The sequence below is a fragment of the Hetaerina americana genome, unplaced genomic scaffold (genome assembly GCF_022747635.1).
Source record: "Hetaerina americana unplaced genomic scaffold, ioHetAmer1.1.p SCAF_15, whole genome shotgun sequence".
NCBI lineage: Eukaryota > Metazoa > Arthropoda > Insecta > Odonata > Calopterygidae > Hetaerina > Hetaerina americana.
Genome location: NW_027286625.1, coordinates 3,267,181 through 3,287,591, shown reverse-complemented (window position 1 = coordinate 3,287,591; position 20,411 = coordinate 3,267,181). Strand labels below are relative to the sequence as shown.

Sequence of the window (20,411 nt, the reverse complement as noted above, 5' to 3'; positions counted from 1 at the left end):
TAATGCGGGTACGGGTTCCGATACTCGCTTTCGTTCCGCGGCTGTGCGCTTTTCCCGTGTACCCTCGGTCCGGTCTGCCCTCTCTCTATTCCACCTTATCTTCCCCACAACTTCCCTCCTTGGAGCTCCCGTTATAAATTAATGTCCTAGCCCTCTGAAAGCCATCTTAAATGTAATATGAAACTTTCATTTTCGCCTGCTGTGTAATAAAGTCAAGTCAAAAGTGCTGCTTACACCCAATACCATCAGCGGATCCTATTATTATATTATTATTATTATGAGGGTTAATCAAATGAAGAATGAACACCCGCTACAACGTGACAGTGGAATGGTTTTATTCAAAAGTAATGACCAAAAACGTTGATAAATTTATCCTACTGGGAGACAAGACGATAAATTCCAGTTTTGTAGAAAGAAGTCGGTCGCTGACGGATCCACGACCGCACCCACTCTTGTTCTTCCTCGTCCGAATGGAACAGACGTCCACGAATGTCTTTCGTCATGTCGCCAAAGATGTGAAAATCACAGGGTGAAATATCCGGGCTGTGCGGAGGACGTTGAAGTGTTTCCCAACCAAATCGTTGTATAGTCTTCGTCAGATTGGCAGTATGGGGACGAGCATCATCATGCAACAGGATGATCCGTCCGACAGCACTCCTGGGCGTTTTGACTTTATGGCTCGTCGTAGGTTTTGCAGTGTCTTCATAGCGCTGCGCATTTATTTTGGTTTTCCCGGATAAGGCCGTCAATCCGCCCTATCTCATCAGGGGTAATGGCTCGATCTCTATGCATCATCGATCTCGAAGTCTACGTTCACTGAAGAAATTTTCGGGTTGATCACGGTGGTTTTCCAAGTGAGGGCGTTACTGAGCCGAATTACTGAATTTGTGTGTCGCAATGATTAATGATCTCCTGTTTTTGGGTCAGAAATGCAAATATTAAAATAGCTGCAGAGCTATGGGTGTTGTCCAAGGTGACAGAACCGACCAAATCGATTGATGTTAAGGTTTCACTTGAAGTATGGTTTGCTGCGAACAGTGGGGTGCGACGCGGCGGGGTCTTCTATATCCTTTTCACACCGGCGAACCAAGAATATTTTTCTTGTGCTATGGAGCTTATCGATTCCCAAGTGCAGCGTTATGGTTCGTCTCCTTTTTTGTTGTCGTCTTAAAGGGTCAGTAACCTACGGTTAAAGAGCTGAATAAGGCCCTTTAAAGATTCTAGAGGTTTTAAAAAATCACTTCGAGCCTCTTGCCTTGACTTTTAAAACCTTAAGCCCAAGGCAAAACTACACCTGGAGATTATTTGCGCTACTTAAATTCTTTTAAACGTCAGACTCGCCTAAAGAGATGTTGAATCGCAATCATCTGAAACGTAAAATATGTAATATTCTCGTCGTAATACCCACCTTTGTAACGGAAGGAATGAGTTTTCTGATGCAACGAATGATTGGAAATTTCATTGTTTACCCTCAGGTTCGCTGTTGTTTTGCTCGTTTGTAATAAGAATGTTCTTTGAAGAATTTAAACTCGAGTGAGCTATAGGAGTTCACTTATTGCGAAATACGTAATCTATTGAATTGGGCAATTAGTAGGGTGATCATTGCTTTTCTAACTCGGAATATTTGTTATAGCTGACTCCAAATATATTTCTTTGGCTTAGAAAATATTTTGAGCATAATCTCTGTGCTCTCGAATGTTGAGGATAAGCAGGGAAGATAATTAAGTGGGGGCGTACTATCTTTCGCAATAATTGTGGGCCTCTTCCCAAAAGTCTCTCTTTCAGATTGTCGGGGAAGAAGATTGTTGACTTTCCGCCCTTTCTTAATTTTTACTGCGGCGTAAATAAGCGTTTAACTTAAGTAATTTACGTACCAGTAGATTTTATGGTGTACTCGTAAATTTCATCTGATTTTTTAAAATTGATTTTTTTCTTCGAAGTAGATATACTACCTTGATCAAAAATTTCCCGGAATTTATTCAGAAAAAAAAAATACAAGTTTATTCATCTAAATCTATATTGTCCCCTTCAAAGTAATCCCCATCGACTGCAACGCACTTATGCCAGCGCTTGATCCAATCCTCGAAACATTTTTTATATTCGGTTTTCGGTATGTCCATCAGTGCTTCCTGCGATTTTTCCATTACTTCCTCTCGGCTGCTAAAACGCGTTCCCCGTAATGGTTTTTTAACTCGATTGAACAGAAAGAAGTCACAGGGAGCCAAATCAGGTGAATTCGGTGGCTGTTGGATGGTATTTGTTGCATTTTTCGTCAAAAAATGACGAATAATGATAGCACTGTGCGACGGTGCGTTATCATGGTGCAAAATCCACGAGTTTTCTGCCCACATTTCTGGTCTCTTTCGGCGAATTGCTTCACGCAAACGTCTCATAACGCCCAAATCTGGCAATGCTCTTTGTTTACTGTCTGGCCTTCTGGCAAAAATTCATGATGCACTACACCGTTGTAATCCATGAAAACCGTCAGCATTGCCTTCTTTTTTGACTGAAAACGACGTGGTTTTTTTGGTCTCGGCTCATTTGGTGAACGCCATTCACTTGCCTGATGTCTGGATTGCGTGTCGTACTCATAAACCCACGTCTCGTCTCCAGTAATGATCCTTTTGATGAATGTGGGATCGGATTCAGCCTCGCAAATCATGTCTTTTGCGACGTCAACACGGTCTCTTTTTTGCATGAAATTGAGGTCTTTTGGCACCAACTTTGCTGCTACACGACGGAAACCCAAATCATTAACCACAATGTCTTGGGCGGATCCATAGGCAATGTTCAAGTCCTCCGCTATTTCTCTGATGGTTAATTTGCGGTTATTGACCAACATTTCTTTTACTTTATCAATTTTTTCACCGACTTTCGATGTCGATGGTCTGCCACTGCGTTCATCATCTTCGATTGACTCACGACCACTTCTGAACCGCTCGTGCCACTGGTAAACGACCGTTTTGTTTAGAGAATCGTTGCCGAAACACTTTTCCAACATTTACAACGTCCGTGCGCCACTAAATCCGTTTTTTACGCAAAATTTAATACAAGTTCGTTGTTGCAAATTTAAATCCATTTCTGAAATTGTAAAAAATCGCCAACACACACAGAGATAGATGTACTCTTGGCTACGTAACTTTTGCAAATGTCAAGTTATGACACTAAGATTTAAAGGGAATATCAACAACAGATGTACCAATTTAACAAAAAAAAACAGAACTCAAATCGGAACGATGGGAGCGCCACACGGTGGTTATTCCGGGAACTTTTTGATCAAGGTAGTATATCAACTACATAAAATATTTCTGATCAAGGTATACCTCGGCGGATTTTGTCTTTCCGCATACATCCCGTTATTTTCCTTGTCTCTCTTATATCTCCCTCCCATATTGCTTTTTCCGTTTTGGCCCTGAAATATTTGGCATTTCATAATCATATCAACTAGTCAATTATACGAAAAGAAAATTTTAAAACTTCTTTGAGATGTGCCATAATTAAATCAATTGCATGAAGCAGAGCCTTGGTCGAGTTAGTCCTTATTGCGTAAAACACTTTGAAATATGAAAACACTTATGTTTTTACTATCTCAGTTGCAATATTCATTTTCATTCGTTTCATTATCATTGTCAAGGGTGAAATTAGATGGTTGTTATCCCGCTAAAGTTTTGCCTATCATGCCCGGTGAAATATGAAAGGTTTGCGTGTAATTCAAAAGTTGCTCGGAGAAATTCCATCTCGCCTTCCTTTAACAAGATGAGAGAATATACGTGTCGATATGGTCAAGGATAATGCCCCGAGGAAAAGCAAGGCCGTTGAAGACCCGAGGAAAGCACTCCGCTGATCCCCAGGTCGTTGCCTGCAGACTGATCGCCAAAAATCAGGATCGACTCGGCACAATTGAGAAAACTAACGAGTCTCAATCGTAAAATGATGGTCATTACTCTCCATTTCCTGTACGTGGCAACAGGGTTGAGAAGATGCTTTGCGCGCCTCTCTCAAGTTCGTGGTCTGATCGGATAGATATGGATCCGTAAGAACGGAAGTGCCGCCATGAAGAGAACGGTCGAAAAGGTAGTGAAAGGAAGAATTCTATGAGGAGAAAGCTTGTGTGAGACTCACCAGAGTTAAAAAAAACCTAGACCCGAATAAAAAAACGACTAATTGTGGGCATTGCTAGTGTCACGCTACCGGTGGTTCTACTGGGAAAATGAGATGAGGAGTTGAGAACCAAAGCAAAGAGAGAGAGGATTCGGTGACAAGTCTCTCTCTCTATCTCTCTCTTTCTTTCGGTGAAACTTGAATGTTTTAGCTTGGTACCGAAACAACGTATCTGTCAATGATGGGAATATTAATTGCCAAATGTTTACAATCCCGCAAATGAAAAATAGAAAGCTGGGCAAAGACTTGAATAGTAATCTCGGGTGCCAGATTTTTGAAGGTACTGTGCAATGAGCTGCTAGGTGAAGATATTGTCAACTGCAGAAAATTTTCTTTGGTAAAATAAAAATACTCTCGGCTCCAGTATTCCTGTATTAATCTTCGTGAGGTTTCTCTTGTTCATGAGGACATTGTTTTCGGTGGAATAAAGAAAAATGCATTCCTACGAAAACAAAGCAGGCTCCAGCGCCACAAACTGTTCTACCCGTCTATTGAAATGCTCCAGCTCATCTGTATTTGGCAATTAGATAGAATCTGATAGGAAATGACTTTCGTGCTTATGTCTGTTTTGAGTATTGAAAATATAATTCAATTTCAATTATCGAATGCGATTACTCCTTTTATTCTGTGCGATTTTATGAATTCTGACTTCAGAACTTATTTAAGTAGGTACTGAAATAAGCATCGTGTAAAAGACCCGTAGGATTCTCATTTGAAAGAGTCCTCGAGTTAATGTCCGCGTAGTAACTCCGCATAATTTTTCATTTGATCGGTCATACTTTTGTGGATGAAAAATGGAGGAGAGTTGGAATCCATAATACGAGTATGTTCCTCACTACGAACTAGCCGAGGAAAACAACTTTGTAAAATGGTGGTATGCTGTTTTTTTACGCTCTTGATAAGTATCTGGGATTAGAGTTGAACACCGACATCAAATCAGAAGCGTATTCAGATGGGGTGGCCATGGGGCCTATAGTCCCCGCTTTGGGAATATTTCTTTGGCTTTGATAGAATTTAAAATTAATATTACATAGACACCCGAAACTATTCTTGAATCATTTGTCCCGCGATCATAAAATTACTATCTTCTGCAATGTGTTCTGCGGTCTCTAAATTAGTGCGATTAGTTTCATATTAAACTTTATTTGTTGGAGGAAAGGCACTAAATTATTTTTTTCCACATCTGAAAACACCTTTACCCCCGCCCTTAGAGATTTGTTTTCTTTCCGCTTGTAAATCAGTCTATTAAGTTTTACCCATAAATGGAATACTGTGTGTATGCGCTAATGCATCCACTATCTCGCACTTAATAAATACGACCATGTTGATTTTACTTGGCTATTATTTAGGCCTGGGAGTCAATCGCAATAACTTGCATGGTGTGTGTCGAGTGAAATGACGTTTCATTTTTGTATTTTAAGTCCTACCACAAACACCGATCCGACCCTCTATTCTTAGCCATAAAGGAAGATATATACCAAAACTGTACCTTTTTCATTTTAATAAACGTACATGTATAGTCCGAAAAATTCCATCCTGACGTGAACACATGTCGTATGATCTGAGAAGGAATGATAGCATTTATGATTGAAACATGTTTCTTAAAGTATTGCATTTTGTCGTAGACGTCCATCTAGGATGAACTTTCCGAGGAACTGACTTTACGGACGGAGGTGGTTGCTGCTTGAAATCAAATGAAGCCAGGAGAAGTGGGTGGAGGAAACATCGAGAGTCAGTGGGATGTCTCAAGTCGTAATAGAAGGAAAATGTTATGTAAGCAGGATTGTGAAGGGAAGAGAAGGCTTATTAGATGAAATGAAAGCTCGTGGAAGGTGCAAAGAAGTGAAGAAGGGAATAATGTCGGCCGAACAAAAGGAAGTTCTCGCGATGCGTGGAATTATCGTAATAGTCGTTAATGGTCGTTAAAAACTTACTTTTTATCGATGGATTACCATGGGTGGATTGAATGACTTAGTTGGCTCATCCACCCCATCTGAGCATTGACGTTTCAAAATGCTTTCGTCGTCTGTTCTGAAAGAAACATGTATCGCACAGCACGCTCATTCATTACTTTTCTAAGACCCTAGTATTGAAGAGACTTAGTTTTTTTCCTTTTTTATTCATTAATCTTTAGGAATGCAGGTTTTTCTATCATTTCTCGTAAGAAATTGACACCGCTACCCTAAAATCATAAATATGTGTGCTATCGAAGAGTATTTCTTCCTATTATTAACTTGTGTGTGCGGTATTTTCATTTTATAGGAGTATCTCCTCAAAACCAAACTTGCGTATTCTTGTTCAATTCTTGAGAAGATACCGTCTAATATACGTGGCGTCCACATGTTTAGTAATCCTAAAAAAATGTTGAGTGTCCGAAATTTACTTAACGCTTAGCGTACTCGCACAGCGCAGAGTTTGCTTTGAAAATAATATCCCTGGATCTTTTTCGTTTGTTTTCTGGGTAATATAGGGATGAAGTACTTTATATTTCGAATCAGTTCCTCCTATCGACTTCATACTGAAATTGCATAGCCTTAATTCCTAATTTCTCCGATATTGATGACATCCACATCGTCTGATTTAAATGCAAATATCAAAGATTATGGTTTTTAAAATACCAAATTGTGTCTTGAAAACGTTGGAGATCGTTAAGGACGATCGCGCTCGTTCGATTTCTGCCACTTCCGGTTAACGACGAAAATTACACCATCTGTCGATGCATCGTAAATAGTGAACGAACTCAGCTTACTGGCGGCCGCCTGAATGGAATGTAATCTTATCAACTTGACCCCGCCAAGGCAAGGACGGTATATTGTTTTCGACCGGGACGGTATACATATTCACGGCTAACGGGAGATGGGAATTTGATGGCAGGCTCTGCGATATGATGATATACCGACGCACACTCGTACGTTTTTTCTAAATAAACCTGGTCGATTTGGACAATTGTAAGAACCTGATGTATCAAAGTTCGAAAATTATCATCGATGTGAAAATATTGGCAATACGATTGCTCGTATGAACGTCATCGTCTCTGTAGCAATATGTATCGTAGTCGACAAGCATAAGATAACCCATAGGCGGTTTGGGCGATATTCAGAATGTATATGTTGAAGATTGGGATGTGCGACCCTCCTTGTGAAAATGGAAATTATATCCCTGTATTAGGCATATTATCATAATACCTCGGCATATTATGTAATTATCGCTGTGTACATATCTCATTTTATATCGTAGATGATATCGGAAAATTAATATCACATAATCCCTAGCCTCGTCTGTGGTAGCACTGTTGATCGGGGTTTTGCTTCGGGGACCTGGGAGGCGAGGTCGGGGCGGGGCTGGGCAAGAGGGGGAGGGGGCAACCGGAAGGGCAGAGGGAGAATTAATGATGCGTGGAAGACGCGTGGGAGGCGCGGGGCGATGAGGGAGGGAGGGTGCTGGGACTAGCGGGGTGAGGGGGGATTGGGAGGATCTGTGGTGGGTGCCTGCATCTCGGGTGTTGTTCGAGCCCTTCTTAGAGTCGGCCCACGTTGTCGCTGGATCGCCTTCAAACGCATGGGGCGCGGTTGAAGAAGACACGGCTTGACAAACGGCTTTGTTTGGTCGTTATTGAGACCACGCAGATATATCTCCCTCGACAACTCCGTCCGTCATCGTCACGGAAACAAAAGAGTCACGCAGACAATGACGGCATGTATAAGAAGTGAAGTAAATTTTAAAGCGTGTGGTTGACACAGTCAAAGGAATGCCTCGTTTCCTCTATTTAGTTGCGTAAGTGATTAACAGGATGTCGTATTAGTGGTTTATGGTAAATCCTCCGTCTGGATTCTCTTGGAGCGGTTTTTATCACCGTTGGAAAAGTTTGCTTACGCCCGCCAGGAGGTTTGAAGGGTCTGATTGCGCTCACGAACAAAGTGATCGCCTTTTTAGGAAGTAGTTACGGGAACTGCTTATGTAGATTATTTTCATTCATATTGTTGACGCAATGTATTGTCGTAATGTTTTAGCTTACCACTTGAGAGGCATAAAATGGTTCCCTAAGTATCCATGTTTTACCATGTTTTCATGTGTTCTTCCTACAAGAGTGTTTGTCAAACAATTCGATGCCAAGGAAACTATTTTCTATTTATTTTCATTAATGTACTAACATGTGAACAAAGAGCATATTTACTTGGTTATTTGAACTTAAAAATGCTACTGTGGGAAATTAGTTAAATATGAATCTAAGTATAAGGTTTCTAAATATAAAATGTTACCAATATCGTTCCGCCGCGTCTTTACCAGAAACAAATGGAAAATGTCAAGAGGAGATAATTTCCTCTTGATTTCAGAAAGCATAACAAAATTAATAATTACGTGCAGCTCCCACGGTGGGCATCCCACGAAGTCTGGAATTTTGGGCGTTCCCATTTAGTTTTCGGGGCAGGGGGACAAATGAGTGCATAATAATGAAGGATGAATTCTTGAAAACTATAGCTTCTTCCCTCTGTGTTTTTAGGGCGGGATAACACCAGTGATAACTCTGAATAAATTATTCATTTATTCAACAGAGATGAGTATTTGTCACTCACCTTGTTTCAGAATCTTTGCTCGGACAAAGTTTGAGCAAAGATGAAACCAATTGAACAAACAGCTCTTGTTTGACCAAAGAGCTTTTTGTCCAATCGCATCCATTAATATCCTACTTTATATTTTAAGAGTTTGTATTGTTCGTGAGTCTACTTCCTTAGTATGTAAAGGAAAGGTTGACGAATTAGCAGCTCATTTTAATCGTGTGGTAAGAGTCGGGAGAAACCGCAGTTGTGTATTGTGCAGTGTTTGGAGAACTTATAGTCATTGAATGACATATTAAAATTTACCAACGCATGTAACCAAAATTTGCAATTCAAGTTTTAATGTAAGCCTGAAATGAATCGGGGGGTGACTGGTACATTATGAAGGTGGAAAAAAGGGCATGCCAGGGAGTGAATGGTGGTTTGTGGTCTTTTAATTTTAGGTACTCGGGTTCGAATCCTGGGCATTTCAAAATATTCTCTTCTCGTCCGATCCCCAAGGTGAGTGCTGTGCCATAAGGGAAGACCTTAAAAAAAAAAATGTTGGCTCCATTCGTTTGGTAGGAGACAAAGTTGTGCGCCTCTCGTTGACTTTTGTTATGGACTCGCTCATTCCGACGCTGCCTTTCTCCCCACCTCTCCCTCCCATCCATAAAAATCACCTTGTCCGAAAATCATCTGCTTATCCTTAATGGCTTCTGTTTGTCGTTCGTCTCCCCTAATTATTCTTCGGTGCGACGAAAGCACACTCTTCCACCCTGAACTTAGTCGGCTGCTGAGACAGGGCTTGGGGTCGTTCAATCCTGCTATAGACGTTGTGTTGCACAGATTTATGTCCCGTAATTATATTTAAGGTGAGAAAAGACGGGTTGCCTGGAGGAACAAAAATACAAAATTTAGTAGCTAGCGGAAAGAGTAAAGTCATGTCTTGAGAAACTGTTAAAACCTTTGGACTTTTAGGAAAGCACAAGTACCGAAAAATTATGGTTTTTCGAACATTTTGAACTTTCGAATAATGTGAATATTGTGATGTAAAAATAGGCCTCCGTGCGATTTCTTAGGATCTTCAGGATGCTCGAAGAATTTCCTGTCGCCCAAGGAGGTAAACTATCCATTAGGGAAGAATTTTTTCTATCGTTTGTGACGTCACCTAAAATGCAATAATGTTAATGAGCAAATTCATATTATCAATGATGTTTAATTTCATGTCTGTTACGAGAATACATTAGATAATTTTTCGCACTGTTGCCCTGTAGCATTTTAATTATTACGATTGCAATTTTAAAATTTGAAAATTTCAGTTTTTTCTTAAACTAATGTTGGTTGATAGTAGTATGATAAAAAGTAAAATGAAGGGGACTGCAGGAATCCAAAATTTTTAACTGATGACATTCTGCATCTCGGAATCACGTGGGTTTGAAAGATACCAAATTGATAGATTATATTGTGTGCTAATGTTTAATCATTATAATATAATTTAGACTCTTAAAAAAACACTTATCAATGAGAAGGTGGTGTATGTAGATGATGATTGAACCCTCCTTATAATAAGCTCCAATGGAATGTGTAATTCACACGTGGTAGGGGGACTAGTTTCATTCCCAGTCCAGTCTTCCCAACCTGACGCTCGGAAAATCATCCAGCTTGGGTGCTCATATTCCCCCGGATCCGAACCGTGAACCTCCGGTCAGTAGATGAGAGAACTATGCTACCAAGATTAACAATTAATTCGTTTGTCACAGCTTGTAGACTAGAGTGAATTCTCACCCCGTTATACACATCGAAGCGTGCCTCTTTTCCTGAACCTAATGCCGTTTCAGATCGGATACCGCTATTTCTCTTGGGTTTTTATGTTTGCAGTAAAAAACATCTGTGTTTCTTTTGGTGAAAATGTGGAAATTTTAGGAATTTCGAAACATTAAAAAAAAAAACTCATAATACCCTGAACTCTCTCCCCGTCTTTTTCTCGCCTCAAAATCAAGATATTTATGGACACGCTTTGGAATCCAGCTCCGAATTCATCGTGGATCACCGTTTTCTGGCAGAACGTCAAGTCCCGAACGATTGTTTCGGTGGATGAGCCAAATTTTCCGGGCCGATGGATCAAAATAATGGGATATTTGTCCCCCCCCCACTCCCCCGTTTCCTCGTTTAAGTGAGAAGTGATGTTATTGTTTCAGCGGATATCTGCGGTGGGATTCGTGTAGGAACAATTCAAACCGATTCAGCTGACTTCGATTATCCGAGGATCCGGTTTATATCCCCGTATCTGTTATTAAAGGATGCCGTGGAGTACGAGGTTTCGCATGTCCAATGTCAGACACGTCGAGGTCCCAGGAATAATTTTCTGCACCATTGCCCAATGTTTTGCAACTTCGCGTATAGGGCATCTGAAGTCATTAGTTTTTGTTTTTCCGAGATTTCCAGCCACATGGCTCGTTGTTCGAAATGCATGCAAATAAATGGTAAGAGTTTCTTTTAGATTCGGATGAAAAATCGACACTGTGGATAGAATTGATTCGAAGTGGAGACATAAATCGTAAGAAAATATTATATGGCCAGTCTTGGGCGTAATACGTTTCGGTGAACAGAGATTTGGACTTCATTAATGACTCGTGGGCATTCTTGAATATAGGGGATCGTACTATGGAAGTGAAGAATGAGAAAGTGATAGAATGAGACGGTTTAATGTCATCCGTTTATTGATTAAAATAAAAAGTTTTCAGGATTTAACTAATCCGATGACTAATTGTCGGTAAACTCTTATTGCCAAATAGTGAATTTTAAAGCCAAACCATAATGGCCTGGTTAAAGGAACGAAGGTGTAATTTCTTTTGGTTTAATAAAGGTGAATAGTGACTTGACGTCTACCAAGCATGCAGGAATTAATTGTTCTCACAATAATATATACTTTTATTTTTTGTTAGGGTCAATAATTGATGTGAAATACTTTATGATCTTCGTGAAGCATTGATGTAAATGGGACGATAATTGATAATGGTGTATGCCAGCTTCGAGGAAGATTTGCATGTTTCGAATGCAAATATCCTAGTTGGACCGAGGAGAGAGAGGTCCGTCGGTTCAAAGAACATGATTATGCGTTACCATTGCTGCCCCGGTCCAGTGTTTGACCATTATCCTCGGGCCCTCTTATCATCCATTCGATAAAAAGATGACTGATGATTTGCGCATATTCTCCACTTCTGTAAAAAAAGTTCAGGATGAGGCATACTGATTAGGTTTCCGGGAACTGTTTTTCGATGGTGGAAGCCGCCGCTCTCATCCTGTCAGAGTGCTGAATTTACAGTTGAACTTCATCTCACAATGGAGACCGCTCATCTTCGATCTCTTGTTTCTCGGTTTGACAAAAACTCTTCCTCGTACATAGAATTGAAGTTACCGCTTACTTTTTTTTCTTAGGTCATCCGTAAAAATATGTTGACAAATAACTTAAAACAAAGAGTTTAATAGTTCCAGATTTTTTACCTGCTCTCGACAACGTGCCATAAATGTACGAGTACATATAATAAATATTAGCAAAATTTCCTTTCATCATTATCTGTTTAAAGCTGTGAGATAATCCTCAAGAAGTGATAAACTTGACCCGTGAATCTCGTTCTATAGCAAGGTGTGCAGTTGGCAGAAGCGCTTCCCGTTTCAGGCCCAATAATGTCTGTAATTAACTCAATAGTTCACCTATTGCGTCCGTGAGTATTACCCCAGCGTGGCCCGTAGTTTCATTACATTGTCATGACTTCCATTTCGTCGGAGGCGAAAATGCACGCACATATTCAACTTTTAAAAATGCTAAACAAACATCGCCTTAAACAAAATGTGTCTTCGGATTTTGTTCTTATCTGTGGAAAAACAACGGTAGTGGAATGAGCGACAAACTTGTTTCCTTGCAGTATCGCGTGAGGCTCTTATAAGGGGCCTCTATCGTACCTTCTCGAGGACACTGCGCATAGCATAAAGAAGACGCACTTCTTCGAAGCGGCGACTTTATCAATCATAAACTGCCTCCTCCAAGGACTGCAACTCAGTTTTAGCCTTGCCTTTGAGTCATGGCTGACCTTGCAATTCGTTGGACGGGAGTCGAGGGTAAAGGGAGACCCCCGTCTTCATGTTGCCACCCTTTGACGACCCCTGTTGTTACCCCGTCGAGGTTTAAGGCAGTGATAATGAGAGATTGCCCAATAAAAATCGCGGGTAAAGGCATTCGATGCCGTGGCAAGGTTTCATTGCCTTCGGAAACTCTGGTGAGCAAGTCTTTTATCAGCTATGAAGGATTTCAGGTTTTCCTGATGTATGGTATTCAAGAAGTTCTCTCGGGTTTCCCACCGGGTCAGGTTGCAGTACACAGACGTTTCGATAGCCGACTCTGCCATCGTCTTCAGGGTGAAGTGAACGCTGAAGACGATGGCAGAGTCAGCAATCGAAACGTCGGCGCACTGCAATCTGACCCGGTGGGAAACCCGAGAGAACTTCTTGAAAACTTTTATCAGCTTTCTTCTAACACAAGTTATAGAAAGTTGCTCATGGTCTTACATAATCTCCTGAATACCAAAGCTAACAAAATATCCGTTTACCTCGTAATTCGTGTTGCGTACTTGTCTTCGTCCTAGTAATTTTGATGTGAAGTTTGATAATATTTCAAGCTTTAAGAAAAAACTTTTTCCTTTGAATATGTAATAATTGTACGTGGAACGGCGGAGATTTTTTTGCGTGCAATAAGTAATTCCTTGAAGCTATTAACCTGTGATGGTTTTTTCAACATTTCTTGCTCTGTTCGTGGTTCCCATATAAGTTCGCAAAAATCTGAGGCGCCGCCATGCCTAAGTGATCCATTACGAACTTCCCATTCCGATTGTGTTTCTTAGATTCTTTTTGCGGAAATTCATTGGCCCCGCCTGACGATCAAAGTCAGTTGTTCTTGCTTCCTTCGCTTAGGGTGTTAAGGTAATTGATGAGAACGAAGGGTTCCGATTTGGTTCTCGAGTTCGATAGCATTGTGATGCCAGATCCCTCTCATGTCTCTTCTTCAAGCTTTTTAGGCCACTATGTGGCGAATAATTTGGAATAGATAGGTTGGTTGATTTAATGTTGTCACTTTATATCAGCCAATTTCGATTTCTTCAGAATAATACTCAAGTAATGAAAAAGTAGATGACCATAAAGTTGGCCTTTGCGGGTCTAACTATACTCATGGAAACGCTTTCACGGAAGAGTAATCCCAAAATCTGTGGACCTAAAAGAATGCTTTTCTCGCCTTATATTTCACGAGCGAAAATTCAGCGGCACGTCACCAGTTCCCATTCGTAAATCGGGAATCCTTGCGTCGTATGGACGTGAGGGGAAGATAAGGAATGGTTTCCTACGGAAATCGACATCGGCCGTGATTCACGCTTTTGACATAAAATCCAGGGATCGAGACTTCCCCTCGTCGCCTTGAGAGCACTCGCATACATCCCCTCCGTGTGTGCCTGGGAGATGGGATGTCGTTAGTCGTATCTCAACCGCCCCAAAATAAACTGCGGTAAATTTATGGCGCCGCTGAACTTCCCTCTCTATTGCAAAAACTCGAGATGCTGCGCGCGCACTGAATTGAGAAATGATAACGTATACCAGGTGCACTCATTTTAGAAGTCATGCGGGACCTACGACACTAGACGCCGATTTTGATAGCGTGTGAGTTGCAACGAGGATGGGAATAGGTGAAGAAAATTGTGTTCACACAGGCATCGCCAATTCAGTATTTTATTTAACGCGACCGCGTCGTTCTCAATCTGTGCGAGCTACTGAATAACAGGGGAAAAAATTCATGAGCTAACAAAATCATTCCGCCCTACTTACACCTGCGTTATCCACCAACTTTGATGCTCGAGAGTGATATTTTGAAATGCGTGATATTTTTTATAATGATCATCAAACCATCGTGACGGCCTGTGATGCTGATGCTGCCGACCCAGTAGCGATAAAGGGCCACCTCGGAAGAATTTTCGCACGGTTCATTTAAGGATGCCATGAGAAACCTTAAATGCTCTTTCATCCATTTGCACGGGCGAGTCAAAATTATTTTATCTATCTAGCAGTGCTAGTAAGGCCTGCCATTTCCAAGCGATGGCACAGTTATTATTCGAAATAATGACGTGAGGCGTAATGACAGTGATGGCGACTAAATGGAAGAGATCTTTCATGCGGTTTCAGAGTTGCGCCAGTTTCGTATCCATTGCGTGGGGATAGAAGCTTTGCACAACGACTGTAAATTATATTCACCACAGCGTAAGATGGCTGCTCCTTGGGAGTTCCTTCGGTCTGGAAAAAAAAGAATTGCGCCGCTAGATAGCTATCCTGTCTGCCGAATCGTCGGCAATTATCCTAGATTAAAAAACGTTTCTCGCGCAAGTGTCAGAGGCGAAAACCCACGTCTACCCTGAATACTCTACTTTTCTTTTTAGAAAGTCGAGTGTTTTAGTGCGAGAGATGAGAGAACTGAGTGGCAAAGAATTCCCCTTTTCGCTCTTTTCCAGAAGGCTTCAGTCCCCCTTGGAATTTTAACAAACGCATGTCGATGCGATTGCGACCAATTGGTCCGTATTTTACATCCCGTCCCTTGTCTCGTCGACTCCCGTGGTTCCCGCGGGACCATCGCGTATTGGTGTACGCGAAGGTGGGAGGCGGAAGTGAAGGAAAAAACGCGAGTTTCGAGAAGCGCCGGTCGGAATGAGTGGTGTTGTGGCCACGGTGGGTTGAGGCGGAGCTGGGCGGGGGTGAGTGGGGACGTGGGGGAAGGGGGGTTTGGCGGAAGGGAGATTGGAGAGGGAGTGAGGCTGTCACGGCTGAGATGAGATGGAGGGAAAGGGATTCGCGGGTAGGAGGGTGGGGGAGGGGGGGGGGGAGTGGCAAGAGCGCACGGTGACGTAGAGATGTGGTGGCAATGACGGTTTTAAAGAGAGACGACGTTGCGCCAGGGTCTCCCATGTTTTGCGCAACGCGACTCTTTTTTTTAAATGCGTATCCCATTACAAATAAAATTAGAAGAATGATGGAAAAGTTGCCCATTGCGTGATTTTTAGAAGCGCGAACTTTTGGATAGGTGTTAAATGAGATAATTTGGCGGGTTATCGTCACCAGACAAGAATCCTTTCGAGTAGCCACTGGCCGCTGAATCCTGACCGAGTGGTTACCATCCTCAAGTTGGTCACTCTGTCGGGAAAATCGGGGACAATTCAGGAATTGCTCACTTTATTAAAACTTTATTAACTATTTTCAAACAAAAAGTCAAAGAGGAGGGGAAAGGGTTGAATTTTCTTGAAAGTGTGGAATTTGATATCCGAACCGGGATAGGGGATCGGAAAATTCCGATGGAAACTAAGTTCCTTTTAGTTTTGAAATCTGTTCGCGTTTCCGCAGTTCATCGCGTGCGCAGGAACTGAAAAAACAGAAACTAACCGATTTCAGCCATACAATGTGGAAGAGGGATGATCCGAATAAAAATAACCCATCAGATTCCCAACATTTGATAGAAAATCAGGAAAAGAAAGTTTTACTCGTTGGAAAAGTTGGGAATGGAATATCGTAAAATGAGTACCCACGCTCTTTTGGTATCTAAGCCCTCGTTTTCATAACTCGTAGTTCTAGCTTATTTTATCGTTTGCATTCACTGCAACTCTTCCTATGTGCTTATTATTTATAATGTTTTGCACTGATTACTTTTATTTTGGTCGATGAAGCATTGGAGACATTTTTTTAAACGCCGAAACAGTTATTTACTAAAATAGCGACCTGGTACGTAATGACAGTGGCGAAGGCCAAACGAAAAGTAATCTTCCATGCGGTTTCCAAGTTATGCCAGCTGCGTGGAGGTAGAGATTTTTGCCCTATGATCTCATCAGTATAATCGACAGAAAGCAGGGAATTTTCACCTTGGGAGTTCCTTCGGTTAGAAAAATAAAATTGCCACCAGGAAATTATCGCGTCGGTCGAATCGTCGGCAATTGTCCCAGATTGAAAAATTTTTTTGAATGTGTAATCAGTCCAAATTCTATTTATATCTTTCTTTCAAAATATAAAGCGGAGTAAATAGTAAAAACTCATATGATGGTACCTTTGTCGTTTGTTACGAATTGGATGAGAACATAAACTGGGTCAAATTGACTAGGTTTGGACAGGGTTTGCACTACTCATGCATGCGCTTGTCTACGGGAGTTGAAGATTAATTTGAAGAAGAAAGTTTTCCCGGGTTATTAGAATATCAGCGGTGGGAACCTCATGACTCCACAATGTTGCAGGCTAGATTAGATTAATACGCGGCAGAGCTCCTAGGTGATTGTGCGAGAGAAAGGTGAAAGCGTCAGAAAGCTCCATTTTGTTTATATAAGCAAGGAGTTTTGGTCATGTTTTTCGGTTATCAGTATACCTTTGCCATTGTAATCAGTTTAGCGTATTTTATTGCCCTGTCACAAAAGTGGTTTTAAGACTATAATGGAAAACGTCTTTTTTCTTTCCCTCTGCTTTCATCTACTATGAACTTCATATGAACGTAAAAATGTTCGGCTCATATCTTGTAAATGTACTGCATGTGAAATTTCATCACTTGCAAATATCAGCTCGATTCATAAAAAATCATTTTCCCTTTAAGTGGCTTGGATTTTTAGTACTAAATACATTTTTCATGTAAAAGTACTCAATATCGCAGTCATTTAGAGTGGTGTCGCATCAAATTTGTCATTTTTTATCATTGATTTATAAATTGGACATCCATTCGTTACTCAAATAAATATTGAAATACTAAGCTTAATGTTGTCGCGTGTGTCGTTTCCGGATTACCTCCTGTAGATTTCTTTTATCGTGAAAGGGAAATGAAATTCTACCTTTACACTTAGTTAAGCGTAGCCATGTTTTCGCTGCGTTGCAGCATCATCAGGGGGACAATCATACAATATTGCGGATGCACTTTATGCGCACGTTGAGGAGGGAAGGGGGAGAAGGGAGGGAAGTGGTGTAGCGTGCTGGTCTATGGGACAGTAGTGGGAAGGGAAGGGTAGCGAAGGTGTGGTGGAGTGGCCTTGGTGGAGGAGGAGGGAAGAGGAAAGGGTTGGGGAACAGATAATGAGAGGGGTGGAGTGTCCCAGGCAGAGGGGGAGGGCTCTCGTGCAGGTAGAGGTTTAGGGGTTTGAATTGGGGCCATCCTTGCCCCCCCCCTCCACCCAACTGGACTATATATGTACCTATATTGCCTACGCAATAGCTCATGTTTACCTAATGTTGCTGCATCGCAGTGAAACCATGGTCGTGTTTAATTAAGTGGTAATGCGGAATCGCTGTTTTGCTTTTGCCTTTCCCTGAATGTTTTCACTGCTGAGTAACCGAAGCGGTAAGTAGTGGTTATAAGGACTGGAGGTGCAAACAAACAATTTAAATATAACTTGTGATTACGGTATCCGAGCTTCATTGATGGATAAACATACTATAAATGAAGTGTTATACTATAGCTGCAATGAACTGTCATTTGATGGTTTTCGAAGTGAAAACTCTTACTCATATGGTTTTAAATAAAGGTTTTGTCTTCCGTATTCAACTCTCCATTGGCTTTTGTACCTACCCATACACGATAGAAAAGATTTTAACGGTCATATATCCGTGCGTATGCACTGTTTTAATTTGCACGAATGAAGGTGACTAATCTCTCTTCTTATTCAAAACAGGTCCCAGACAGAGGCGGCGTTCAGGCGCCGGCCACCGCGGAGGACCAGCCTCTTGCCATGGATGTCCAGCTTCGATCTCCGGCTCCTTTTCACTATCTCATCCATGAGCAGGCCAAGTCATTGGTTGTCCTTCAGGTAAGCCCGGTCCCCCGGAAAGTGGTAATTAAACCTCATGCTACGTTGTTTGGAGGCCTTGGTTCCCACGGTAACTCGCAGTGGGTGACCCATATCTTGACTTTTAAGCGATTTTTCGCAGAGATTTAATCAACTGTGTGAGAAATGGGGATTAATTTTCTGGTTCTCGGCTGTAAACAAAAGATTAAACGAAAGTTCTATGGGGAATTTGATGCTGCGACAATGCCAAATGTCCTTGCCGAATTGCACTATCATATGAAATTAGAGATGAAACTTAAGTAAAAAGCATAGAAAGTAATTAATGTCGTCGTGATTTCTATTGATATGTGGGTGAATATTATTCTTTTTAATCCTAATTTTAAGGGGAATTAGCCTTATATATTTGTTGTTGTTAATGCTAGGATTAATGGCTTATCATTACCTAATAATCTCTATCGAAATATTTTACCAAATCGTGTTATTATAAGAGGTTTTTCTAATAGTGTATGGTTTTTATTAGTGCATAGAGTTTTCTATTAGTGTATAGTTAATTTTACCTTCTCTTAACCAGTGTGACTAAGACGACGCATGTGTTAGCCTGAGGTAATATTCCTTTTCCTGTTATAACCTTAGCATTAATCTCTTCGCCTTAAGATTATCGCTATACCCAAGTCCATAATGCGTCCTCCGTGCATCATTTAAGTAAGAAGTAATCACTCACAGCCGACTTTCCTTCAGAGTTTGAGTTTCTGGGTTGGAGAGTCTGGGTTTTTATTATTAATACCAAACGGAACATTCTCTGGTTAATCTTCCGGAAAATTAGATTAAATGTTCTGGCCGGGTGTGTATGAAAAAGAGATATTGCTTGAAATTTTGATAAGCCCAACTGTTTCTGGTGTAAGGTAGCGGTATTGAGCGGGCGGTACTCTAATATCCCGATAGTTAATCTTGTTCTACCTCGTGGGTTTACGGACCTGTTCCTATACGACTTGGAAAGGACCGGTTTTGTTTTTGGAGAAATAAAAACATTTTATGGTTGGTCTACCGACTAGAGATATTTCTCGGATTGCCTCTTAAAAATATTACCTGTCGCCGCGTCCCAGAGGACTGTATAGCACAAACCTTAAGACCTGACTCTAATTCCGTCTTCAGGTTCTCATATTTTCTACCACCTTACATGCCATTCAAAATTTCCACTATCTCTCTCTCTTGCCCAACTGTCTTATTTCTAACTTTTTCACTCTTCAGTATTAATTCTAAAAGATACTCTAAATAACCGGACCTCAGCCAATCGGCTAAATAAAGCTTTATCGTCGGCAAACCTGACTTAGATTAACTCCTCACCTCTTTCATTCCTATCCAGTCCTTCCCTTGCCTCGTACTATTTTACTCCCTCTGGTGACAGTGGAGAACTCTTGTCATACTCCACAGTCTGCCATTCTCTATTACAATTCTCGACTTTCTATCCCACTGGCATTAATTGCATGCGCTCTGGCTTTGTGGAAATTACTCTGGTTAATTGGAAACGTAAACTTTCCACATTTATTGAAATAAGTAACCATTTTCGACATTTTCACATCACTATCAAAAGTAAATTATTGACATTCATTGGCCTCTAACTTAACCTATACCCGTGATATGGAAGGAGTGGCCAGGTGGAGAATGAGAAGAGGGGGAAAGAGTAAGGAGTCCCCGCATGGTAAACCGAAGGTAAGCCTTCTGGACTCATTTGAAGATAGTGGGGATCGAATAAGTTTGAGAAGAAGGTTGAACAGACGTTAAAAATTGGTATTGCATTGACGGAACAATTTAATTCAACAGTTTGTTTTTGAAACTTCTGGCATGGTTTAATATCTCATGCAGTTGAAAAAAA

At 41.1% G+C, this 20,411-nt stretch overlaps 1 protein-coding gene across 1 annotated transcript in view; it reads left to right on the top strand.

Moving 5' to 3' along the window:
• Positions 1-20,411, top strand: part of jvl (javelin-like) — a 245,251-nt gene that overhangs the window by 201,239 nt on the left and 23,601 nt on the right. Inside the window, exon 2 of the mRNA XM_071583945.1 lies at positions 18,425-18,559. Coding sequence (XP_071440046.1) covers positions 18,425-18,559 — 135 coding nt within the window. The remainder of the gene's footprint in view (positions 1-18,424; positions 18,560-20,411) is intronic.